The following is a 26433-nucleotide window of genomic DNA, read 5'->3' as shown; positions in this document are numbered from 1 at the left end:
ATAATATGCCCTTGTGAATTCCCATAGAAGCCCATGTTCAGGTGTGAACATGGGCTTCTATTGGAATTCTCAAGGACATATTATCAAGCCCATTATCGCCGCTTTAGCGGCAGTTTTCTGCCGCTAAAACAGCGATAATTTTAACGTCATTCTTGATAATATGCCCCATAGTCCACTGTATCAGCCTTCTCAGAGCAGACAGTTTTCAAAGCACCACCTAACATTGTGGAAAAGGTCATTGACTTAACTTCATCAGTCCTAGAACAAGTTATGAGCATTGAGATTCAAGCAAGTGGCTGAAGCAAAACATCCTGCTGTTTTCTGCTGCAGGTAGTGAATTGCTTTCTTGCAATAGATATGAAGGCACCGTTTTCCTTTTTTGTGTTCTGGGCATGTATCCAAGTGCCAATGCACTAAACTGAGGTTCCTAAAATGAGTACATCGATGCCGCTGGAAGATAACCCATTCACATCTGCAAATAGTTACACACAATACTCCACAGCCCTTTTTCTTCACAGTGGCAGTGACTAGGCGGGTTGTGCAATGGCACAATGAATTTCCAAGAATTCCCTTTTTTCTGATGGCTTTTACGGCTGGATGAGAACCAATAATTATTTGCATAAAGTTGTCCCCTACCTGTAGTCGCAAAGCGAGCAGGAAATGATTGTCTAAAACGTGGGAATGAGTACTTACCAGTAACTGGCATTTACAGATTAATTCCACATATGCCTTTTTGTTTCTTTTCTTTTTGACTTCAGTGCAACAGGTAAGCTGAGATGCCTGATTTATGCATGCAGTGCCTTAGGGCCATATTTATTGCATATTGATGCAGCTCAGTGCAGCAAGTCAAGTTTCCGCGCTGCATCATAGGGAAAGGGCATGAATGAGCCATATTTATCCCTATACAGAGCATTCCTGTCCTTTCCCTAGAGCTTATAATACAATTATATGTGTAGGCGCACTCCTATTTTGTTAAAACGCAATCCGATTTTAGTTAAGGGTGCTGCAACATGCGAGAGCTGTCTACACCCGTGGCTTATGAATACCAATTATAACAGGCAGCATTGCCTGACTCAGTTGCACGCATTGCCATTACCTCCTCGTCCTGTCTCCCCGTCCCATTCCTTATCAGTGAGCAGCTAGTCTGCTCCACAGAAAACTACAACCTAGCTGAGCTTTTTCGCACCTCCGCCAATATGGCGTCACTTCCAGGCGACCATAAAGGGGGAAGTGAATCACCGTAACATCCTGTTCCTTTTTTTCTGCACGCAGTATCCTCGTGCCTGGCTAAGCGGATGGGGGGAGTTTTTCCTTTCCCTACTTTGTGTTGTTACTGTTCGGCGGTCTGCTGTAGCGGTCGCCCTTTTTTTTTGTATTTGATTTGCCCCATATGCTGCCTGTGCCTCTGTGGCTTCCGCGGTTCGCTTTAGCGGCCGTTTTTCCCTGTTCGGCTCTCACCTGTTCAGGCCTGCTTTAGCGGCCGGTCTTCTTTGCCGGCTCCTGACTCCTTCCCATTGCATGGTGCTGTGCGCAAGGTGCTGGATCATGAATGGAAGGAGGTGAATAAGTGTGCTTTCCCGCGCTTTTTGTCCAAGCGCTATCCTTTGGAGGGTTTTGCTGCAGAGTTTCCTCAGACTGTCAAGGTTGACAATTTAATGGCTGGTCTTTCCTCGAATGGTCTGGTCCTATCCGACGACGCCCTTCCTTCGGATGCTGTGGATAAGCAAGTTGAAGGGGCGGTGAAGCGTTCTTATGCTGCTTCTAATTTTTCTGTCAGGGCGACCGCCTATTCGAATTACATGGTCCAGTCCCTCCTCAAGGATTTTCAGGCACTTTCCTCTCTTTTGCAGGAAGGGGAGGATGCTTCCTCTCTTTTGGCCCTCATGGAGTTGCAAGTGCGTTACTTGTCTGATCTTTCCTTTGACAATTTGAGTGCGGTGGTGGCTGCTTCTGGTGCTTCCATCGCTGCAAGGCGGCATATCTCGATGCGTTCCTGGAAGGCTGAGTCTTCCCAGAAGTCGGTCCCCCTTAAGTTGCCCCTTGGGGGTTCCAAGGTATTCGGTCCGCAGCTTGAGGAAATGGTCAAGCAATCTGCAGAGAACCACAAGCTTGTGGCTCTGGTCCGCCCTCCTTCTCGGGGGCGTGGTTTTGGCTACCGTCGCGCCTTTGGGCCTCCTGCTCGGGGGAGCTTCTCAGCCCTTTTAAGGCAGGGGTCATGGGCGGGGGGGGCCCTGGAGGTGCCAAGTCCCAGGCCCCTGCCAGTGTTGCTGCCACCGCTTCCTCCTCTTCCCTGTGACTGTCTGCCTTTGCCAGTTGGTGGTCGCCTCCAGTCCTTCCTCTCCCTGTAGTTGTCGGTTCCAGATGCCTGGGCGGTTCAGACTGTGTTGGAGGGTTGCCGGATAGAGTTTTCCTCTCCTCCTCCGTTTTATGTTCTGACTCCCCTGCCCCGTCTTCCTCTGTGAAGGGAGGCGTTGCTGGCTGGTGTGCTGCTTCTGTTGGAGAAGAAGGCTGTTGTGGTGGTTCCTCCTCTGGAAAGGAGCGAGGGTTGCTATTCGATCCTCTTTCTGGTCTCCAAGAAGGATATTTCGTATCTGCGTCCTGTTTTGGATCTGAAGCGGGTCAATCGCTTTGTTCTCCATCATCCATTCAAGATGGTGACTCTGCAGTCCATCCTGCCTCTGTTGCTTCCGGGAGGTTTCCTGGCATCCCTGGATCTGATGGATGCATATCTGCACGTTCCTGTCCATCCGGCGGACCAGCGGTTTCTCCGGTTTGCTGTGGGTTCCCTTCCCTACCAGTTCCGGGTGCTCCCATTCGGCCTTTCCTCGGCGCCCAGGATTTTCACCAAGCTCTTGGCCCCTCTGGTGGGTATTCTTCATTCCAGGGGGCTAGAGGTGTTTCCCTACCTGGATGACTGGTTGATTGTCTCTCCTTCTTTTTCTCAGGCTCTGTCGGATGTGGACCAGGTGTGTTTTCTCCTGGGTTCTTTTGGGTTCCTCATCAACCACCGGAAGTCCTCCTTGGTGCCCTCCCAGTCCCTGAATTTCCTGGGGGCTCTCTTCGGAATGGATCTGGGCATGCTGTTCCTCTCCCTGGAGCGCCAGTTGACTTTGTTTCATCACCTTTCTTGGCTTCTGTCCCAGTCCCAGGTGTCCGCCCGTCTGTGGTTTCGGAGTCAGGGGGAAATGGCATCCACTTTGCATCTCCTCCCTTGGGCCAGGCTGCAACTGTATCCCCTGTTGCATCATGTCCTGTCGCACTGGGATCCTGTCTCCCTGGATTACGAGACTCTGATACCTGTCTCTGCGGGGATTTGGGCGGATCTCCAGTGGTGGTTGTCCCCTCAGTCTCTTTCCTGGGGGTACGATCTCCTTCCTCCTCGGTCTGTGGTTGTGTTGTCCACGGATGCCTTGGTTTGGGGTGCCGTACTGGGTGCCTCCAAGGCTCAGGGTCGGTGGTCCTGTTTCGAGTCCCTCCAGTCCTCGAACTGGAAGGAGTTGAGTGCTGTTTGGTTGGCTCTTCAATGGTTCGCTCCTCTCCTTCAGAGTCAGGCAGTCTCGGTGCAGACCGACAACCAGGTGTTTCGTGCTTATATCAATCGCCAAGGGGGCATGTGTTGGTCTCTGTTTCTCCTCTCCCGGAAGATTGGGCTTTGGGCCGGGTTGAATCTCTTGTCTCTGACGGTGGTCTATCTTCCGGGGAATGAGAATGGGCCTGCGGACTCTTTGAGCCGGGTGTTCCCCTCCTCGGTGTCTCTGTGTCTGTCCCTGGATATGTTCCATTTGATTGTCCTCAGGTTCCACCGTCCTCGGCTGGATCTCTTTGCCTCGGAGGATTCTGCCCTTCTTCCTTGGTTTTGCAGCCTCGTTCCCTCCCGGTTGGCGTGGGCCACCGATGCTTTCTCGGTTCAGTGGTCGACGGGTCTGCTGTTTGCCTTCCCTCCTTTTGCCTTAATTCCGCAGGTCCTCCGGAAGATTCGGTTGGATCAGGCGGAGGTTCTCCTGGTAGTGCCGGAGTGGTCTTGTCAGTCTTGGTTTCCCCTTCTGCTGACCTTATCTGTTTGCCCTCATTGGAGGTTTCCCCTGTGTCCCTCCCCTCTGCGGGCTCCTCTTCTCTGGATTGCCTCCCTGCGCCGCCTCCGGCTGGGGGTTTGGCACTTGAGAGGTTGAGTTTGCTGGGTCAAGGTTGCTCTGTGGAGGTTGCACACTGTCTCCAGCTGTCTTGGCGCCCTTCCTCCTAGCAGTCCTATGCCTGTCATTGGAAGAATTTCTCCTCCTGGTGTCTTGGGAAGGGTCTCTCTTCCACCTCCTGGGAGGCTGTACAGGTGTTGGACTTCTTGCGGGATGGTTTCGTCTTGGGGCTTGCTGTTTCTTCCCTATTGGCACAGTGGGCTGCCCTTCTTGCCTTCCGGGGTTCCTCTGTGTCCTCTGTCTCCCCGTTGGTGGCTCGCCTTCTGAGGAGTTTTTTGCTTCAGCGTCCTGTTTCTCGCTCTCCTGTGCCTCCTTGGGATCTTCCCTTGGTTCTCCAGGCTTTGACGGACCCCCTTTCGAGACTTTGGACTCCGTGGCCCGGAAGTACCTCTCTGCTAAGGTTCTTTTTCCTGGTGGCCATTACTTCTGGGCGGAGGGTTGGTGAGATTGGGGCTTTGATGGCTTCTCCCCCCTTTTTGCGCTTTCGTGCTGACAAGGTCATTCTCCGTCCCAGTCAGTTTTTTCTGCCTAAGGTGTTGTCTTCTTTTCACTGTCAGGAGGATAATTTTCTCTCTGTCTTTTTTCCGGATCCTGCCTCTCCTGAGGAGGTGGTCCTCCATTCGTTGGATGTGCGGAGGGCTCTCCGCATCTACTTGGAGCGTACCTCTGGTTTCCGTAAGGTTGATTCCTTGTTTGTCACCTATGGCCTGTCGGGGCTTGGTCTTCGGCCTTCTTTATCCACCTTGTCTCGTTGGGTCAAAGGTGCTGTGGTTTCTGCTTACGATTCTGCGCACTGTCCTCTCCCTTCTTCTGTTCAGGGTAGGTAGGCCAAGGGCGTTTCCTCCTCCTGGGCCATGTTCAAGGGGGCCTCGGTGAGGGGCATTTGTAATGCTGCCACTTGGGCTGCTCCCCATACGTTTGTTTCACATTATTGGGTTCAGTTGGGGATGGCGGCCTCTGCTGCCTTTTGTGGCTCATGTCCTATCTGCGGTACATGGTTTGTAATATGTACTGTTTCTTTTGATTAAAATGGACCTGTTTTTTCTCGCAATTTTGTTCTGTTTTTTTCTTACAATCACCGTGTGCTTGGGTATGGGCTCACTGATATGGAATGGGACGGGGAGACAGGACGAGGAGGTAATGCCCGGTTACTCACCTGTAATATCCATTACTCCGAGTCCTGGTCTCCCCGTCCCATTCCTGCGCCCTTCCCTCCCTCCCTGTCTTGAGTTTCTTTGGGTGATTGTCTGTTTTTGTTCTGGGTTTTCTTTGGTATTCTAGGATGTTACGGTGATGCACTTCCCCCTTAACGGTCGCTTGGAAGTGACGCCATATTAGGGGAGGTGCGAAAAAGCTCAGCTAGGTTGTAATTTTCTGTGGAGCAGACTAGCTGCTCACTGATAAGGAATGGGACGGGGAGACCAGGACTCGGAGTAATGGATATTACCGGTGGGTAACCGGGCATTGGTGTGGAATACACCAGAAATTCAACCAATATACTACAATGTATTTCAGTGTTTATTTGTGTTATGTCAGAAACTGTAGTCAGCGGTGCCCATCACGGCATCAGCGGGAGCTGCTCTTAATAAGTGCTCAGAGGGGAGGGTGGGAGCAGGAGGCTGAGCTTGTGAGGTTGAACTTGACTCCGCTCACTATGGGAGGTTAACAGTTTTCTGTGAGTGCCAAGAAGCAGCTTTTCGGCGCACAATGAGTATGCAAGGGAGCTGAACAAAACCGACAGTCACATTCTTCATAGCAACAGTTTCTTGGCTGGTACAACTTTTGGCAGGCAAGGAAGTCACCTTGGGAGTGATTGGTTCATATGTGTGCGCTGATATATCTGATTATTTATGATTCACATGGATTCTCGCTTCTTCCAGGTGTGTCAGTGCGATTTACATTGCACATTACCACATAGGACCACTGGAATTTGCAATTGTGCGCCACAGCATTTTCCATGTCCTTATGAATGTGCCACATTTGCCCCCCAACTAAGGGTTTTTTCATTGAGCAGGCTTCAATACCCCCATATGCGCTCTGGTGCCAGGGCTGCTGCCCCTCCTGTGAGTGGCACAAGGTCTCATACACTGTGCAGGCCTGCTTTACCTCCACATGGTCTCATCCACCCCGGCTAAGGTTCCTCTAGTGCCTCAATCGCCCTGTCAGGCGCTCTGATGCTAGGACTCCCGGCCCTCGGGAGAGTGACACAGGGTCTCCAACACAGTACATCAGTCCTTTACCTTACATGGTCTCACCCACCCTGACCAAGGTTCTCTCTCATCTAGCACCTCACTCCCCATCAGCGCTCTGGTGCGAGGACCCGTGAGCGGCACAGGGTCTCATACACAGGTGCCAGCATTGCTGGCCTTGCCTCTGCACTCTGCCACCAGGAATCACCCACCTCTGGACTGGGAGCCCTGGCCTGCTCCTGCTGCTGGCTTCTGGGTACAGCTGTTTGGGCATATTTGGTTAGTAGGGATTTGTTTATTAACCTATTACACTAACGGATCATGATTGTTAATGTCAAATTAAGAGAAGGTCGTACAAGATAAACGTCTTTGTTTTTTGTTGTGTGTATGGATGAGCGCTGCACAGGACGGTGCTGTTGTTGTTGAGCTGGGTGGTCAGTTTTCCATTTCCGGCCTTTGCAGGTACTTTCCCCACGGCATCTCTTGCCAAGTCTCTCTAGCAGTGATGCAGTGTTGTGCCACAGAGTGGATGACATCCTGTTCGTGCTGCTTGTTTAAGTTGGTTTGGTCAAGGACACATACTGTTTGTTGAGTTGGCAGTGCTTTGCCTGCTATCTGGCTCTGGAGCCTTGTCATCAGAGCTCAGAGTGGTTGACACCTTCCTGCTTTCTCAAATTTGCTTGAAAATTCTTCATTTGCCCACTCTTTTTTCAAAATTTTCTCGAGGGGAGAACCCCCCGAACCCTTGTAGATGGTTCAGGCTCGCTCGCAATGCTTGCTCGCCGTGGTGAAGTACGACAATTGTTTTATGGCTCACCACTTTCAAATCTCACCAGCAGCCACTGATTCACATCCAGGATGTTACATCAGGCAAAGTGTTAATATTCCGTAAATGAGAAAGAGCTATTGACGTGTGTGTGCGTGGAGTGTAGAAAAATGTTAAGCTTATCTGTGGTGAAGACCATATGTTTTAAAGACTGATCATTGCCCCTTAGTAAACATTATTTCTGGGAAGAAAATTAAATGCACCACAGCCAGAATCACTGGACTAATAGCACAATTGTATGCAGTCACAGTAGAGTATATCCCGGGTAAGAAGAATTACAGGACAGACTATTTGTCTATACTTCCCATTGAAGACTCTGATGATCTGCAATGGGAGTCTGAAGTCATTTGATTGCTCATGTAGGGGATGTCAGTGTGTGTGGTAGAAATGAAGACTCAGTTGATGCGATTGAGAGCGATTACATTTTGAAAGAGGTTGTTCCATTAGTGAAGTCTGGGTGGCCAAAAGAAAAGAAACTTATCCTATGTTTTGCAAATGTTTTCGAACGTTTCGGAAGAATTATCCTTGGAAGGCAGAGTGCTGGTGCATGGGGACAAATTTAACCCATCTTCCTGCTATTGCCAACCCATGATTGAATTGGCACATTGGGTCATCTAGGTTCTGCAGTAACAAAAAGGAAAGTTAGGGGAAACGTTTGGTAAATGCAAAGTAAGTGATAAAGTCTTATTAACAGAAGGTTCTAGTGAATCAGTAAATTTATGTCCATGTAAAGCTTGGCAACATATTACGTGGAATTACTAGAACAGTATAAAATTTTACCCAGCTACATGAGATATTTTGTAGTAATGATTGAGCACTTGTCTAGTTGGGTTCGAAGTGAAATCGGTTTGCGTACCTACTGCTAGAAAAGTCATTAACTATTTTCAAAGAATGTGTGTTAGAGGTGGGATCCCAGGAGAAATCCTAACGGATAGTGAAGTACAATTTATTTATGCAGAAATTACTTCATTCTTAGACAGGTGTGCCATAAAACACTTGAAAATACCTTTGCACGCTTTAACAAAGTGTTAGGGGAATGTATACAATCTGCAATCAGAAGTAACAAGAATGTGGCAGAAGCAATCAAGAAATTAGTCTGATCATACTGCACTACACTAGAACTGGGGAAACCCCCTTTCAATTAATGACAGGGAGGAAGGCTGTAACTGAACAATGTCCGTTTGGGATGGTCCAGTTAATGCCAAAGGAAGGAAATGTTGGTGATTGGTGGAGACATGCTGAAGATGAGTCTGATCTGACTAGTTTTGCAAAACTGGGGAAAATAGGATCTGCAAGGAAAACAAAAAGATGCAAATTGAAAATAGGAGATTGGGTGCATGTGAATAATCCGATTATGGTTGGGAAAGGATTATCTAAGTTTAAAACCTATTCAGGTGTGTGAATTGAGCAAAAATTCTGTAAAGGTGTCATATGGGAATTGGTGAACCACCACTCGGGCATCGTTGATTCCTGCCAAATCACAATAATGTTACCAAAGTCACCAAAGAAAAGGTGAAACATGGTACAAGGGGCATTGCATATAATGATCCTGCAAGGAGTACTCACACCAGTGTCACACCAAAGAAATAGCAAGTGTTTGGTACAAACTGAAGAAGCTTAGTGGAGTAGTATGCATTGTTTTATTCGGATCACTGACATAACCTCGACAGACCGAATATCGACTGTACAAAATATCGACGAAAAATTATCGACTACTAAATTATCGATTGCCTATACTTAAACAACAAAACACAAAAATATCGAAACCACATTATCGACAAAAAAAACAACGATTACTACAATATCGACTAACAACATTATCGATTTCTAAAACATCGATTATCACATCTTTAAATGAAAAACGGACAAAATATCGAATACAAAAATATAGATAGCACATTTATCGTTTTTTAAAAATATCGAAATTACTACATCCTTGAATAAATCACTGTATTATCTTAAAATTTAGTCATACTATTCATATTTATTCACTAATTGTTTCTAAAAAGCTATAAAACATACTATATATTTTCCTAACATTTATAACACAAAATAAATACAAACATACATTTTATAATACATAAACAATGTTTCGAACAAATAAACATTTCTTACTGCAAATTATATATATTCCTCCACTTTAAAAATATAAAGATAACATTACCTATACAAAATAAGGCCTTACACATTAAATAAACGTTAATTGGCGTCACCCGTATAAGGAAAGCAATTAGTATAACAGGTTAAAAATTTCAAATCCACGAATTAAAACAGACTATCAATTTAAACAACCAATCCTACTTCAGAAACTATTAGACTAATACTATATAAACAAGATTACAGAAAACTAAAAATGCAGCCTAAATCTCCTAACTAAAGGAAGACGAAACTCTGCTGGATTTCTGAAAGAAAACTGATTGACTTCAACATAAAGACAGCTACACCTATATAAAGTAAGTACTACTACATTATTTTCCATCGAAAATGTAACTCTCAAACCTCACACCTATGTTTAAAAGCCAAATACCTAAAATATATATATTTTTTTACTATTTATCCTACAGACAAAAAGAAAATACAGAAGACCTAGACAACACCTGGACATCAAAAGTTAAATATAAATAAGTAAGTATATAATTTAAATGTAACTTCGACATTTAATAGATAGGTAACTAAATAGAAACTAGCTAAAAACCTCTAGCAAAATATCATAAATAGTTATAAAATATTTGTACACATTTTCTCAACTTCCACAGGTACAAATATATATACACAGAAAATAACAGTTTGAAGAACATCAACACCGGAAAAGAACTACTTGAAATCATAAAAAGATTTACAGGTAAATCAGAAATGTGTTAAACTGTATTATTAGAATACAACATTATTTTTTTAACAAATGTAATGACATTCTCTTTTAATTACCTCCTAGCACTACAATACAAGCATGACTGAAGGAGCTAAATTCATTTATTCACAAAAAGGGAAAATGCTTCTTTGTTACATGGGATATGTCTACACTCAAGAGAAACAAAAAGATTTGAAAGTTTTTTGGAAGTGTACGAAATATTATGCCAACAAATGTTATGGTAGAGCTATAACTCAGGAGACTACTGTTACTTATACTAAGAAACATAATCCCCCACCCAATGTAACAGAAATAGAGATTAGACAAATGCTAGATTCCCTTAAAGAAGCTAGTACTAGTACTGATCAACCAACAACTGCTATTCTAAAACACCATTTAACTGTACTTCCCCAACATGCTTCTAGCCAATTACCATCTATCGATTCCCTAAAAAAATATAGCTAGAAAAAAAAGAGCAACATGCACTACTCCTCCCACACCAAAAACTTTTGAAGAAGTGCAAATTCCCTCTGAACTCTCTGTAACTCACAATAAAGATGATTTTATACTCTATGACAACAAATGTAAAGATAAAAGAATTATACTGTTTGCCACAGCAAACAACATGACTAAACTTACCCAATGCCAAACTTGGATGATGGATGGTACTTTTTCTGTATGTCCCAAACCTTTTTATCAATTATACACTATCCATGGTCATTTCCAAAATGCTAATATTCCATTCCTTTATGCCCTTCTACCAAACAAACAGCAAGCTACCTATCAAGAAATACTAACTGAAGTCAAGCAACATACTAACAACTATTTTCCACAAAACATTATCATTGACTTTGAAAAAGCTATGATAAACACCATCCTTAAAACATACCCAAACACAGCAATACAAGGTTGCTATTATCATTTTAACCAATGTATCTGGCGACATCTACAAAAATCTACCTTGAGTATCCAATACGCCACTGATAGCACTTTTGCTTATCAAATAAAAAAACTCATCGCCCTAGCCTATGTTCCAGTGACAGATGTAACTGAGCACTATAACTTGTTAATAGACAGCCCCTACTATAAAAGAAACAAAGAAAGACTAAGCCCTATGCTTGACTACTTCGAAGACACATGGGTAGGAAGGCTACACAGATCAGGCCATAGAAGACAACCCAAATACCAAATAGCTTGGTGGAATGTCTACCATAGCACACTAAATAAGGAAGCAAAAACCAACAATGCAGTTGAAGGATGGCACAATGCCTTCCAAGCAACTACAGGCCGAGGAACACCTACCCTTCACAAATTAATACAATCCTTACAAAAAGAACAGAGTTACCAGGAGCTCCGAATGGAGCAATCAGTAACTTTGATCGGACCTAAACTCACCAAAGAAAGGAAAAAAATGTATAACACACTCCAAAGTCAAGTTACCCTCTATCCAACTAGCAAAGGACTAGACTATCTATCAATGATTGCAAAAACTATTCTTTAAAACATAACATAACTATACACGTGACATTAAGCTTTTTTTTAAGAAAATCCTTAATTTTTACATGTAACAATTAGCAATTAAATTATCAAATACATAATATTAACATATATAAAATGTATTTAGATAATGTATTTACAAAATGTTACATACAACCTAACTAAAGCAAAAATTAAAACAGTTTCCCCACCCATAAAAAGTTTTGTAAAAAATTACCTTTCTGTTGCACCTTCAAACGTAATCCAATTCCAAGCAATCCATACGACACCATACCAAAACCCATTCAATCCATGGAAGTCCAAAAAAAATGCAAACATACAAGCAAATCCATAGCGACTCCTCTCCAATGTAATACACACGATATACCATTGAAAACCCGAAAATAGTAATTTGTAAAAATAAACGCTCCTGCAAAACGTGCAAACCAAAACATTTGTGTGCTAAAATAAGAGTATATAATACTCGTCACACAACTCTGATCGAAAAAGAAGGACCTCCTCAAAAACAGTAAAACGCGACGATAACCTTGAAAAAATAAAATACATACCCACCCACACAAAAACACCCATACATATATAAAAAGACATATTTATACACCAAACATATTATCTTTGTAACATTTAAACATATTAGCTCACGTCACACACCTACAACTAAAACGCGGTAAAAATTAAATATCGTACACTCTACCTAAAACCGAAAACACAATCTTCTCTTAATAACCCTATGTACATAAACTTAAACACACCACACATACACTAACACTAACTTAATAGACTTATAAAATACAATAAAAACAAACTTACCCTCTCTAACGTGAAGCAGCATCCAACCGCGATCTGTCGAAGCACCAAATAAGCCTAAATAACATTACGCGGTTAAAAAGTAGTCCCTGTATACAGCAAAAACCTCATTAATTTCTATATTTCAACACTTAAAAAAAATACACTGAGTATTATATTAAGTGTAAATAATTATTTAAATTGTAGAAAATTATTTCTTAAATATTCATTACTTTCAAATAATTATTCAACTGTTATCTGTTACTTTGAATAATATGTTATTATTTATATATACATGTTGAAAATAATCTATATGGAAAACAAATGTCATATTAGTTTAAACATTACGTATGTATCTAAAAATGTATTTGTGTGTTTATCTATGTTAAAATTAATATTATAAATATGTTAAATATTCATAATATTAATTTGTAAAAAAAATATGATAACTTTGTAAAAAAACAAAAATGTTACTGTTATAAAACAAATATGCATATTTATCTATGACAATATATTCAATGTCTATGTGAATAACATAATTGTTATTAAATGAAAAGTACATATTACCAATTTGTTTCTTTAACTAATTTAATTACAATATATGTGAATAAACATATAAATATTTAATTTTCATTTATTTGTGAAAAACATATATATGCACTTCATATATTTTTTGTGGATAATAAAAACTGTTTACTTACAATTTTCAATAGAAATAAAAAATACATCTCTACTTAGAATTTATTTTGTATATGTTAATAAACTGTTTTTCAGTTATTCCATTTAACCCTGTGTATGTTTCCTTCTTTATTATTCTATATGATTATTAATTGCATATGTAATATTCTATTTAAAAATGCATTTTAAATTTTAATAAATGTAAAAATGTATTTATCTTTTAACTACTACAATAACAATAATTATCATTAATACAAATTTTTATATATCATTTTAAAACTATATTATAGTATCCTACCAATAATAGTTATTTGTATTAAAAATGTTTTCTTATTTACACAGCACCAATAATAAACTCACAAAACCATACTACACATTAAAACTATACAAATTTCAATTCCCACTTCACCAATTGTAAACTCATGGAAGGTGCTGGACACTGAACCCATACTAATTACTATTCCCACTCCACCAAGTATAACATCAGGGAAGGTGGTGGACACTGAACCCATACAAATTACTATTCCAACTCCACCAAGTATAAACCTAATTTTAACCCTGTACCCCTGTACCCAAAAACCCCAAACTGACCCTGAACCCTAAAAATACGCCTTTACCCAAAAACTGAAAACTTACCCTGAACCCTAAAAATACCCCTTTACCCAAAAACAGAAAACTGAACCTGAACACTAAAAAAACCCCTTTACCCAAAAACTGAAAACTGACCCTGAACCCAAAAAATACCCCTTTATCCAAAAACTGAAAACTGACCCTCAACCCTAAAAATACCCTATTTCCCAAAAACTGAAAACTGACCCTGTAACCTAAAAATACCCCTTTACCCAAAAACTGAAAACTGACCCTGAACCCTAAAAATACCCCTATACCCAAAAACTGAAAACTGACCCTGAACCTTAAAAATACCCCTTTACCCAAAATATGAAAACTGACCCTGAACCCTAAAAATACCCCTTTATCCAAAAACTGAAAACTGACCCTCAACCCTAAAAATACCCCATTACCCAAAAACTGAAAACTGACCCTGAACCCTAAAAATACACCTTTACCCAAAAACTGAAAACTGACCCTGAACCCTAAACATACCCCTTTACCCAAAAACTGAAAACTGACCCTGAACCTTAAAAATACCCCTTTACCCAAAATCTGAAAACTGACCCTGAACCCTAAAAATACCCCTTTACTCAAAAACTGAAAACTGACCCTGAACCCTAAAAATACCCCATTACCCCAAAACTGAAAACTGACCCTGAACCCTAAAAATACCCCTTTACCCAAAAACTGAAAACTGACCCTGAACCCTAAAAATACCCCTTTACCCAAATTCTGAAAACTGACCCTGAACCCTAAAAATACCCCTTTACTCAAAAACAGAAAACTGACCCTGAACCCTAAAAATACCCCATTACCCAAAAACTGAAAACTGACCCAGAACACTAAATATACCCCTTAACCCAAAAACTGAAAACTGACCCTGAACACTAAAAAACCCCTTTACCCAAAAACTAAAAACTGACCCTGAACCCTAAAAATACCCCTTTACCCAAAAACTGAAAACTGACCCTGAACCCTAAAAATACCCCTTTACCCAAAAACTGAAAACTGACCCTGAACCCTAAAAATTCCCCTTTACCCAAAAACTGCAAACTGACCCTGAACCCTAAAAATAACCCTTTACCCAAAAACCCCAAACTGACCCTGAACCCTAAAAATACCCCTTTACCCAAAAACCCAAAACTGACCCTGAACGCTAAAAAAAAACCTTGACCCAAAAACCCAAACCTATAACATTTTAAATATAATTATATACTTACAAATACTTACATTGTTATGGGATGCGTTGTAAAAGTACCTGCGTAGTAAAAAAATACGTAGTAAATACATGCGTTATAATGGTATTTGCGTAGTAAAATTTTCGTTGTAATGGTAGTGCGTAGTAAAAGTTGCGTGGTAAACGTTGTATACCTTTAATGAATATGATTATTTCCTTCTTTATTATTAATTTAATTCCCACTCTATTCGCCTATAAACCCACAACCCGCTACAGGAAATATAAAATTTAATTTAACATATTTAACAAATAATCAATTAAATTAAATTAATTACCAATAAAATTATAAATAATTAACAAATATTTTTTTAATTACAATAAATTAAATATTACTAACAATTAATAAATTTACATATTTAATGATTTATAATTAAATTACTTCCCACCCTATTCCCCTATAAACCCACAACCCGCTACATGACATAAATTATTTAAATTAACATAATTACCAATTAATCAATTATTTTTAATTATTTACAAATTAATTTTTATATATTTAAAAAAAAGAAATTAATTAACATTTATTTAAATATTACTACCAAATCATAAATGTACATATTTAATTTATTATAATTAAATTACTTCCCACCCTATTCCCCTATAAACCCACAACCCGCTACATCACATAAATATTTTAAATTAGCATAATTAGCAATGAAAAAATTAAATTAAATTAATTACCAATTAAATATTATATAATTGAAAACTATTATTTAATTAACAATTATATAAATATTACTACCAATTAATAAATTTACATATTTAATTATTTATAATTAAATTACTTCCAACCCTATTCCCCTATAAACCCACAACCCGCTACATCACAAAAATATTTTAAATTAGCATAATTAGCAATTAATCAATTCAATTAAATTAATTACCAATTACATTTTATATAATTGAAAACTATTATTTAATTAACAATTATTTAAATATTACTACCAATTAATAAATTTACATATTTAATTAATTATAATTAAATTACTTCCCACCCTATTCCCCTAAAAACCCACAACCCGCTACATGACATAATTTTTTTTAATTACCATAATTACCAATTAATCAATTAACTTAAATTAATTAGCAATTAAATTTAATATAATAAAAAATTATTAATTAATTAACAATTAATTAAATATTACTAGCAATTAATAAATGTACATATTTTATTAATTATAATTAAATTACTTCCCACCCTATTCCCCTAAAAACCCACTACCCGCTCCTAGAAATTATTATACAATTAGAATAAATTTTAATATTTATTAATTATTGTTAAAAAAATTTCAATATAAATACATAAAACAATTACATATATTTAATCATGACTGTCGATAACACAACTTTCGATATTCTTAAAACCGATATTTTGACTTTCGATATTTTTAAACTAATATAAATAACGATATTTTTTACTATCGATATTACTTACTCGATATTTTTTCAATCGATATTTTTTAACATACGTGAAAATCGATAATAAATACATCGATATAACTTACCTCGACATTAATGCCTTCTCGATATTCTGGAGTCGATATTATGTCCAGTCGAAAATAAAAACTCGATATTTAGACTACACACCGTTTTATTTGTGTATATATTTATTTTGTTTTGACATTGTTTCATGTTTTCTGTTTCTTCTATAAATTGTTCTAAAATGGTGGGGTAAGCTAAGGCCAGGGATAAAAGGAAAGAACAAGTTGTATCTGTTTATTAAAAGGGAGATGTGGTGTGAAGATGTTTAAGGTCAGAGTCTGACACATCATGGAATGCGACAATGTCACTCTGCTACATTCAAAGAGTGTCAGTTACTCCTTTGCCCCTATTGTGATGAAAGTGTAATGCTTTCACAAAATAAACTTCAATTTACACAATACCTCTTGTGTGGAGAACTTCTCTACAGGTGCGTTATTCCAGATTTATAAACCACTCAGTACCACGCAAAATGGCTTTGTGTGGCTTTATAAAGCTCATTTTGATTTGCATTGTGAATGCACCACATTGTATAGTGCAAATGCGACACAACTGGCCATATAAATATGGCTTCTAGTACAAGATCTGTACTTCAGTGAGTTAGGCCATCAAGGCCCAAACTGGCCTGGGATTAGTTTTGCTCCAATTCAGACCTGATGCAGCCTGTCAGTTCAATTTGGATTGTACTTACTGGTGCAGGTCTAAAACTGGTTTGCATAACATTGGCCTAGGTATGTTTTGGCACAGTAATAAAGAAGATGATGGACTACAATGTGACCATAAGTAATTGCCGGTGGTGGGGATCAATTCAAGCATTCATCATTGCCTTTTGATGTCACGTACAGAGTGCTTCTGCTTCATCTAAGCCCACCTAATCACAGACATGACAGCAAGTTCCTTGTCATATGTAGCCTAAGTCAATCTTTAAACAATATGCAGCAGATTTACAAGAAACTGACCCATCTGTACAGATGTGTCAGTTTCCGTGCTCCTCCATATGAAACCCTTGCGCTACCATGAATATTGTATTTACAATACAGTGCACCATGGTGCAAGGTTTGACAGATGTGTCTGAAATTCTTACGCATCTGTTGACCCAAAGGTGACGCATTGCTGGAGTTGCTCATGGAAGTGACGCAACTCCAGCAATGCACCACAACGGACAGGTGAGTTCCCGTTAGAAAGCCTTGTGTCATTCCTTATACCTGGTCTAAGCAGGTATAGGAATTTTAACACAGTGAAGGCGTAGAGTGACGCAGTGAAATGTTGTAAATTTCACTGCTTCCGTTTTACATATTTCTTTTTGCGTGGGAACGCCCACCCTGCATACATTATAACTGATGCAGGTCTAATGTCGTACACAGCTTTACAACGTGACACATTTCCCTAGACGTGTCACGTTGTAAATGGGCAGCAATGTGGTGCATAGTTTACGGTGCCACTGCGTCACATAAAGTGACACAACGGCGACGCAAAGTGTCGCAAGAAGCTGTAAATCCCCCCCTTCCTGAGGATGTCTTGTTGAGCAGAGGAGTTGTTGAATCCGAGATATCCCTCATGAAAACCAAAGGGCAGACTTACTAAGATTTTACATCTCGGTGCATCACTTATGTAGTGCAGCCCCTATGCAAAATCATTTTAGAAATCTGTTAAGCTATGTAAAGCTACTTTGTGTAGCTTTGCATGGTTTAGTGAATACACTGTAAAACAACACAGCTCTGCATTATTTCATGTTAGTGAGGGATTTGATGTGTGGAGTATGGGGGCTTTGCTTTCACCCACCCATGGATGTTGGCGCATTCCTAGATATACTCAAGCTAGTAAGCATGGGAATGTGTCAAAATGCTATGCCTCCCTGAACTAGGCATTACGTGGTGAAATATCTTTATTTCTCCTTGCTTCTTCCTCTTATATGCCTGCTGCATAAAAGAAGAAAATGCTGTTAAGGATTGTTTCTAGCAGGAAGGTGTCCTTTCCTGCTCAAAGACAATCCTTTGTATAACACATGCACCCTCACCCATTGTTGGTTAGACAACACACAGTATGCTAGCATTAGGAGACAACTGAAATGCAAAATATCTTAGTTGAAATTACGCATTTCTGCTGCTCTCATTTTACCCAAACGCAGTGCAGCAATTTTGCTTACTTTCCTGCGTTGTGTTAAAAATTAGTAAATAAGCCCACAAATGGGAATGGCCCTATGCACATACAGGCAGCATTCCCATATCCCTTCCTCCTTACTGAATCCTAATTGTTAGAGGTTTCACGTTGATAATTTTCATAATTCTTTGGTGTTGATGAGCGCCTTTGTCGGTCAGAACTAGAGAGTGTCACATCAACTATTTAAATAATGCAATAACAAATACAGTAGTTTCATATTGTGCAGCATAGCTTATTCTTTTCAACATAAACACACTATGTTACATTGAGGGTACCCACCCTAACCTCATAAAGTTAAATAGTCATAGATATTGGATAATAAAAAGCAAGGTAATTTGAGACTCTATGGATCTAAGTAGAAAAAAGTAGTCTCTTTCTGTTTATTTTGGCATACAGATGCTAATGATTCAAAAAGATTTAATGTTTCCTTGTGATGTTTTGTCATTGAAACTAGCACTGTACACATATTTTAAAACGTTTCTTATGTTTACAGGTGACTACATCAGTACTGGTTAAATTTGCCCATGTTTGGAATCCTGATAACTGGTTTCCTGCAATATTAGCAATCACAGGATTTCTTCTGTTGTTATGCCTCTATGCACTGGCATGGGCACTCCTAAAAGAGTAAGTTCTATTTGTAGTCAAAATAATGTGTTACTATTTGTTCTCAATATTTCATGCGCAGTGCCATATTTGTCAATGTTCTGCTTTGTCTGAATATTTTATTTCATTGTAAATTAATGCAATTGTTGAGATCTTAAAGTACTTTTTGTACTTGACACCGATGCTTTAATATCCTGATGTTTTGAGATAATTGAAAAATGCATGTAAAATATCAAAGAAAGTAGGAAAATTACAGAATTTGTGTTTCTTTTTATTGTGCTAAAGCACAAGCAAATGACCAGAAGGATTCAAGGTACTGTAAAAATAAAAAAGCTGACTAATATTTAGGCCAATTCTCAAAACTGCCTCTCTACAATCAATGTCTGGTTGTACGATACTTATCTTAAATTACACAGAGAATACATTATAACATGGACTTTGAGCTCAAATTGAGGAATATGCTCTGTGTCCCAAATATTCTATGAAAACCTGGATGTGAAAATCAGTAACACTCTTATGTTACAAGAGCAAACCAGAACAGTTAAATCAATCAATCAGCATTTGTATAGTGCAGCACTGTAACCCAGGGGGTATCTGGGCGCTGTGGGTACGACATCTCTGTTGAAGATCAAGGTCTTGAGTTTCTTCCTAAAGTCTGCCGGGGAGAGTACTGTTCGAAGATGGAGGGGTAGGTTGTTCGAGGTCTTGGCAGTGACATAGGAGGAGTGGCTCCTGCTGCAGCAGTGACTGGTGTAGGAGGTGCCCATACTAGTGAGGAGAAGCGCAGGTTTCTTGCAGGTAGGTGAAAGTTCAGTCATTGATTGATGTAGGCCTGTCCTTGGTCCTGGAGAGTTTTGTGGACTTGTGTGAGAATCTATAACTGCCATCTCTTCTCAATGGAGAGCCAGCGGAGGTTTCTCTGGTGCGGGGTGATGTTGGTCTATTTGGGTATACGGTCTTGAGTCTTTCGAAGAGCAGGGTGGAGATGCTGGCATAGAGAGCCTTGCCGTAGTCTAGGCAGCTGGTGATGAGGGCCTGATTGATGGGCTTTCTGGTGTTGACTAGGATCCATTTGAAGATTCTGTGTAGTGTGTGAAGGTTGTGGAAGCAAGAGGAGGTGACTTTATTAGCTTGCTATTTCATGGGTAGTTTGCTGTTTAGGATGATGCCTAGGTTCCATGCATGGTCGGGAGGTTTGGGTGCTTGTCCGAGTTCTGCTGACGACCAGATGTGGTCCCATATAGATGAAAATAGCTCATTTTACATGAAAAGAGCAACAATGCCCACGGAGTGGCTTTGGGTTAGTGAATCATCACACTAATAGTTTGGTGCTCTTTTCACAACAGTAACATGAGCAGGAACTTCCCTTTAACTGTCACTTTACGTAAGGTGGGCTATTTTCATCTGTAGTACTTCTGACAGATTGGTGTGTTGAAGTTTGGGATGCTTCAAACAGATAATGCCTCACCCATGTCAACATCCATATATTACGTAGACCGGGTAGAGATATAAATTATCACTACTACCTTGGAAATGTCCAATAACATAAACAAAAAGGTCTGGATGTATTCTTTACAATTACAAAAAATAAAATCACACAGGACCAGATCATTCACCCATAGAAAAGTGTGAAAAGTAGAGAGAGTACCTCACGGTAGAACAACCCGAGGGGGTTCCCGGTTAATAATTCCCGGTATACCCACTTCTCATCATTGGCGACTCTCTCTATTGTGAAAAGACAAACGTTCACTCAACAGAGGAGTAGTGCGGACGTGAGAATAGTGAAGAAAAAACACAAGTAGTGACCAGCATAGAAAGGTGTACAAATACACGTATCAAAACCCCAAACAAACCACACCAAAAAACGAATAAAATTGGGTAGTGGTGCTTTGCTTGCTGATACCGTTTTATTCTGATGTAGCAAAGCACTACTGATTAAAATTGGTTACTTATATACCAACACAGTTTATATCCTCAAGCCGACATGTTTCATCGCTCCTTCTTATGGCGATTTCATCAGGGCATATAAGGGGTTTATTATTCTCAACTTTTCACATTATACTGGACCTGTGTGAAAAACAAAAACACGCTCAAGGCGTGATTCAAATGCCTCATCCAAGAGGCACTACTGATGCAGCATATATAGACACACAGTTTGAGGCTACTTTACCTGGAGTGCGCTATGTCAGCATATACCAGCGTCACTCCTCAGGACTCCGTGCCAAGTGTTCACGTGTCCGTAACCGTGACCTGAGCAAATCACAGTCACCTGTTTAAGTTAAAAACAACAGTATTTTCAGAGTCCCCACAAGTATCCGAGTGCAGTCATTCCCTAACGCACATCCGAAGTTCATGTCCTTTCATACAATAACCAGCATCTGCCGCCTTCCATGCTGTTTCAATAATGTCTGGCGATAGGATATTAAAAAACGCCAAACATATCACCCAACGTTGTTATTCCAATTGACCAGCACCCCCGCATTTCCATACTGCATGTACAGCCTCTATTATCTCGAAAATCCTCATGTTTAAATCATTTCAACCTGGTAAAAGGGAAAAGGGTCAATCTAAGCCTCAACAGTGGGTCTTCATCAGGACGGAGTGGCTGAGTGGAAGGGATGAAGCCGATTGCAAAAAGGACAATAATCCCAACTACATTAAAATCAATTTAGAAATGTGTGGGATAGTATCATCTCTTCCGTGCCATATATATATATATATTGTAGTTCACAAAGCCCAGTAACAACTGTGCCGATGCACTCCGTTCAGGCAACACGTTTCAATTAATTACTCCAGCAGTCGGGTGTACTTCTCCAGTTACTTTTAATTCACATCGCTTCCAAAGCACAGTACATGAAACAGCCCAACGCGTTTCAGCGAACCAGTCACCTTGATCACGAGTAGTTGAGTAATGTTCCTAACACATATTAATAAAGTTTAAAAAAACATACATACACACGTGATTGCCACAGTGAAAACATAAACAAGGGACAACAAAATAAATTGAAAGTACGGTGGCCATCTTATAGTGGTGTTTAAACATAACAATATATTGCAAAACGTATATTGAGATGATGGCAGTCATATTATGTTTGCTAGTCAGAAGTAAAATACTTCAAATGTTTACATCCTATTTGATGCTGGACTTGGAATTCATGGAAAACAATATCACTATTGATTTGAAAATTCCCATCATTAATGCATGAATTAATCGGGTTGCTCACAGTGTTCTAAATAATATACCATTATAAAAATAATTTCTCCATAGATATGCCTAACAATTAGAACCAATATGTATAATGCCAGTGTATGATATGTTGATTGATCAAAATAAAACCCAAGTGGGTTAAGGTTCCAAGGCAAATCGTCATAATTAAATTTATAATGTGGAAAAAGGAAAAAACAAGAGCAAACCAAAAGAGGAGAAGAAGAGAACAATCTACTGCCCCAGTGGGAAGATATCACGGCCAAATGTCCAAATTACACAAAGTCTTGAGAATGTCTCACAGCAATCAAACTCCTCCGCAGCCCTCTGCAAGAAAGGGGGAAAGACAAAGCACAAATTGCCTGTCAATGCTAGTATCACATCTTAACACCTATACAGATGACTTTAAAATTATATGACTTTCTAACAGTGCCCTATTGATTCCGAAAACAAATAAATACAAACGTGTGATAAACAATAAACCAAATTAGTTAATGGTTAAAAACAGATTCTAGCAAGAGACACAGGTAAGCAGAATTCCACTATGTACAAAAGGCACACTACAGAAAAGCAATATAAACATGCAGACACGGTAGATGCCCTACGTAGTCCTACATAGTCTACGTGTCACCCAGATGCCATATCATTCCCTCTTCGGAATTGAGGCCACCAGGGATCAAGGTATCTAGATTGATGATATACCTGTTTTCCAACTGTCTCAGTTTACGGATTTTGTCCCCTCCCCTTGGCATTGGTGGCAGTTTGTCAATGACAAAGAATTTGAGGAGGTCACGATTGCTCTTGTGATACTCCTCAAAATGGCGGGCCACAGGTGAGGTCTGGTCTTTATTCTGGATAGCCCTCATATGTTGAAGGAACCGTATTTTGGCCGGGAACATAGTAATCCCAACGTACTTTTTAGGACAAGGGCATACCAGAATATACACACAGTATTCGGAAAGACATGTCAAATGTTCCCCAATGTTCTTTTCTTTCTCCTCTACTTGGTAGAATACCTTTTTCACGTTAGAACTATATTTGCACGCTTTACATTTCATACATGTAAAGAAACCTTGGATATTACTGGTTTTGGGTCTTATCGTGCTAATTTCATTTTGGCTTACTTTAGTTCTCAGTGAGTCTGCCCTCCGATATGTCATACTGGGATTGTCACCCAAAACGTCAGTCAACGTTGATTCCATTTTGAGCACTTTCCAGTGTCTGATAAGACTTTTCTGAACTTTCCATGATTTGGAATGGTAAGTCGATATAAACCTAATGACTTCCTTATCCTGCCCTTTGTCTTTTCTTTCAGGGTTCAATAGAGATTCATGGCTAATCTTATTGGCCTTCAGGTATGCTTCCTCAATGATTTTGGGATGGTAGCCTCTCTCTTTGAATCTGTCCTTCATACATTCACTCTCTTTTACAAAATCTTGATCCTGACTGCAGTTTTTCTGAGCCCGGAGGAACTCGCTGTATGGAATACTACGGATCAGTGCTTTAGGGTGTCCGCTGTCCGCATGTAGCAGGGTATTCCCGGCTGTCTCTTTGCGGTAAAGTCTTGTAGTCAAGTTTTTGTTAGACACCTCAACGGATAAATCCAGAAAAATAGCTTTAGAGCTACTGATTTTTCCTTCTAGCTTCAAATTGAGAGTGTTCTCATTAAGATCTTGTATAAATGATTCTGCTTGTTCACTAGGACCATCCCACACAATGAATAAATCATCTATATACCGCAGCCATATTTTCACATGGCTGCGGTATAGGTCATGGGTCCTTGCCACTTGTTGCTCCCAGCTAGCCATAAACAAATTAGCAAAGCTGGGAGCAAAACAAGTTCCCATCACAGTCCCCTGTTTCTGTCGATAATAGACATCATTGAAAACAAAAAAGGTTTTTTCTAGGCAGAAGGTCATCATCTGGATAATCATTTCTGTGTGTTCCAAATAGGAGATAGATCTGGTTTTAAGGAACCTGCTACATGCGTCGATTCCATCCTCATGTCTTATTGACGTGTATAAACTACACACGTCAAGAGTAATCAGCAAATAACTGTCCTTGTGTATTTTGTTAATAAAATCCCTGCTATCTTTAAGATAGAAGGGAGCTCTTTCCACAAAAGGACGTAAAAAGAAGTCAATATACTTCGATGTGTTCTCAAGTAGAGAACCCATAGAAGATACAATAGGTCGTCCTGGGGGGGAGGTGGCCTTTTCGTGCAGTTTGGGCAGGAGGTACAATGCCGCTACCTTCGGATTTCTGTTTAGCAGATATGCATATTCATTCCACTCGATGATTCCCCTACTTCTCCATTCTTTGAGGAGCTCAAAATAAATATCATTAGTTTTCTCAATGACAGGTAATGAGGACACTTCATAGCATTCTGTACAGTTCAATTGGCGCATACCCTCTTCTAAATAGTCATGTACATTCATTAAGACAACATTGCCTCTTTTGTCCGACGGCCTTATCACAATGGAGTGATCATCCTCCAAAGACTTAATTGCAAGTCTTTCGGATTTCAGCAAGTTGTCATGAGGCCAATAGTTCTGCTTAGCCAAGTCCTTGAAGTCGGCAATGACCAAAGACTCAAATGTATCAATGCTACATGTGGGTAAAGAGGGATTGAATGTGGACTTGGGCTTAAAAGAGTTAGGGCAGTTCAAATTTGTGGTATAGCCCAAGGATGTCACATTGTCTGATCCATCCTCAGGAGTGCCATGCTCCAAGCTGTTAAGGGCTATCAATGATTCAACTTCATTGATACTTACATCCGCAGGTTTAACAATTGATGTACTGTGGTCAATATTTTTCACCTTAAGTTTGTTCCATTTATGTAAACTGAGTTTTCTGGTGAATTTAAAAAGGTCTATACGTTCCTGCGAATAAACAAAGTTAGAGGTGGGGCAGAACGACATACCAAATTGTAACACATCATATTCACTTTTAGAAAGAGTACGTGTAGATAAATTTACCACGTTTTTGGTATTCATTTTCTTCTTCCTTTCTGACCCCGTGTTACCACTCCCATTGGGGTTGTATTTTCTTTTGCACCATCCGCCCGCCTTGTTTGTGACTGGGTTTGGTTGTTTCTTCTCCACGATTTCCTCTGCCTCTGCCTCTTCCTCTGAATCCTTTGCCCTTTCCACGGCCTCTGTCTATTTGCCAATTCTGTTGTTGCGCAGTTTGATTCATTAGTTTGAATTCCTGCCAAAAATTTGGCATATACACACACATCCTGCTGCCACTCACCAGTAGGTTGTTACAGTTGGGGTCTAGTTTCCATAGGGAACCCATTTTTTGTTTTGCTAACAACTTTGATGCCATTCTAAAAACCTTCACAACACACAACATTTTCAAATTTGGCTTGGCAGTCACTTCAGCTGTTGTATCTAAAGTTTCAGTGGAATTAATCAAAAATGGGCTAAGAAAAAGGAGAGATCCCAAAACCATAGTGGATCTGTCGATCTATGCACAGACTAGGTGTGGGCGGAACTAGCAGAATTTTACACCGTGGTATTCCGCAGAGTTGCATAAAAGGCTTCATTTTCTCCTTGACGAACCTTACAAGACATTCCTTTAAAGTCAGTTTCCCCTAAATCCAAACCCCATACTCTCATCCTTCCTTCTGAACTGCATTCATTTAGAAAGTATTCTCTGGCCTCCCTTTGATGGTCGATGTAGCTGACAGTTAACTGCGTCAGTTAACAATAGTCGGGTGGAAGACGTAAACAGTTGAAGCCATGGGTCATTGCACCGCATAGCGCATCTTTTACCAAAATATGCAAAATCATAGAAAAATAACTGAATGTTCTTGGCAGGCTTTTCTTAATGCCGCCACTTTATACCGTATTTGTCTGTGATGTTCAAAACACTTTTTAAGGCCTTAAGGTATATTTACACCTCTACAATGTAAAGCTTTAGCAGTGGCCGGCCTGTGTTTCAATTTGTTGATGCAGTGTAAACATTTGTGTTGCCACCACGCCATGATGTCTTGTATTGACTCGAGATTTTGTCTTTTGAAGTAATTTTATTGGAATGCGTCTTCCTATGTTGAAAAGCATTTCAGGACTGATTACGAGTTTGGCAGTGGGCGTGGGGACTGCCCCGCCGCTGCAGTGCC

At 40.1% G+C, this 26433-nt stretch overlaps 1 protein-coding gene across 1 annotated transcript in view; it reads left to right on the top strand.

Annotated features, from left to right (window-relative positions):
- Positions 1-26433, top strand: part of LOC144762581 (cadherin-related family member 4-like) — a 372673-nt gene that overhangs the window by 255439 nt on the left and 90801 nt on the right. The window contains exon 10 of the mRNA XM_078647805.1: positions 18993-19123. Within this exon, the coding sequence (XP_078503931.1) occupies positions 18993-19123 (131 nt within the window). The remainder of the gene's footprint in view (positions 1-18992; positions 19124-26433) is intronic.

The sequence above is a fragment of the Lissotriton helveticus genome, chromosome 1_1, assembly GCF_964261635.1.
Source record: "Lissotriton helveticus chromosome 1_1, aLisHel1.1, whole genome shotgun sequence".
Lineage (NCBI taxonomy): Eukaryota > Metazoa > Chordata > Amphibia > Caudata > Salamandridae > Lissotriton > Lissotriton helveticus.
Note: the sequence above shows the minus strand (reverse complement) of the source record. Positions and strands in the feature narration are given on the sequence as shown.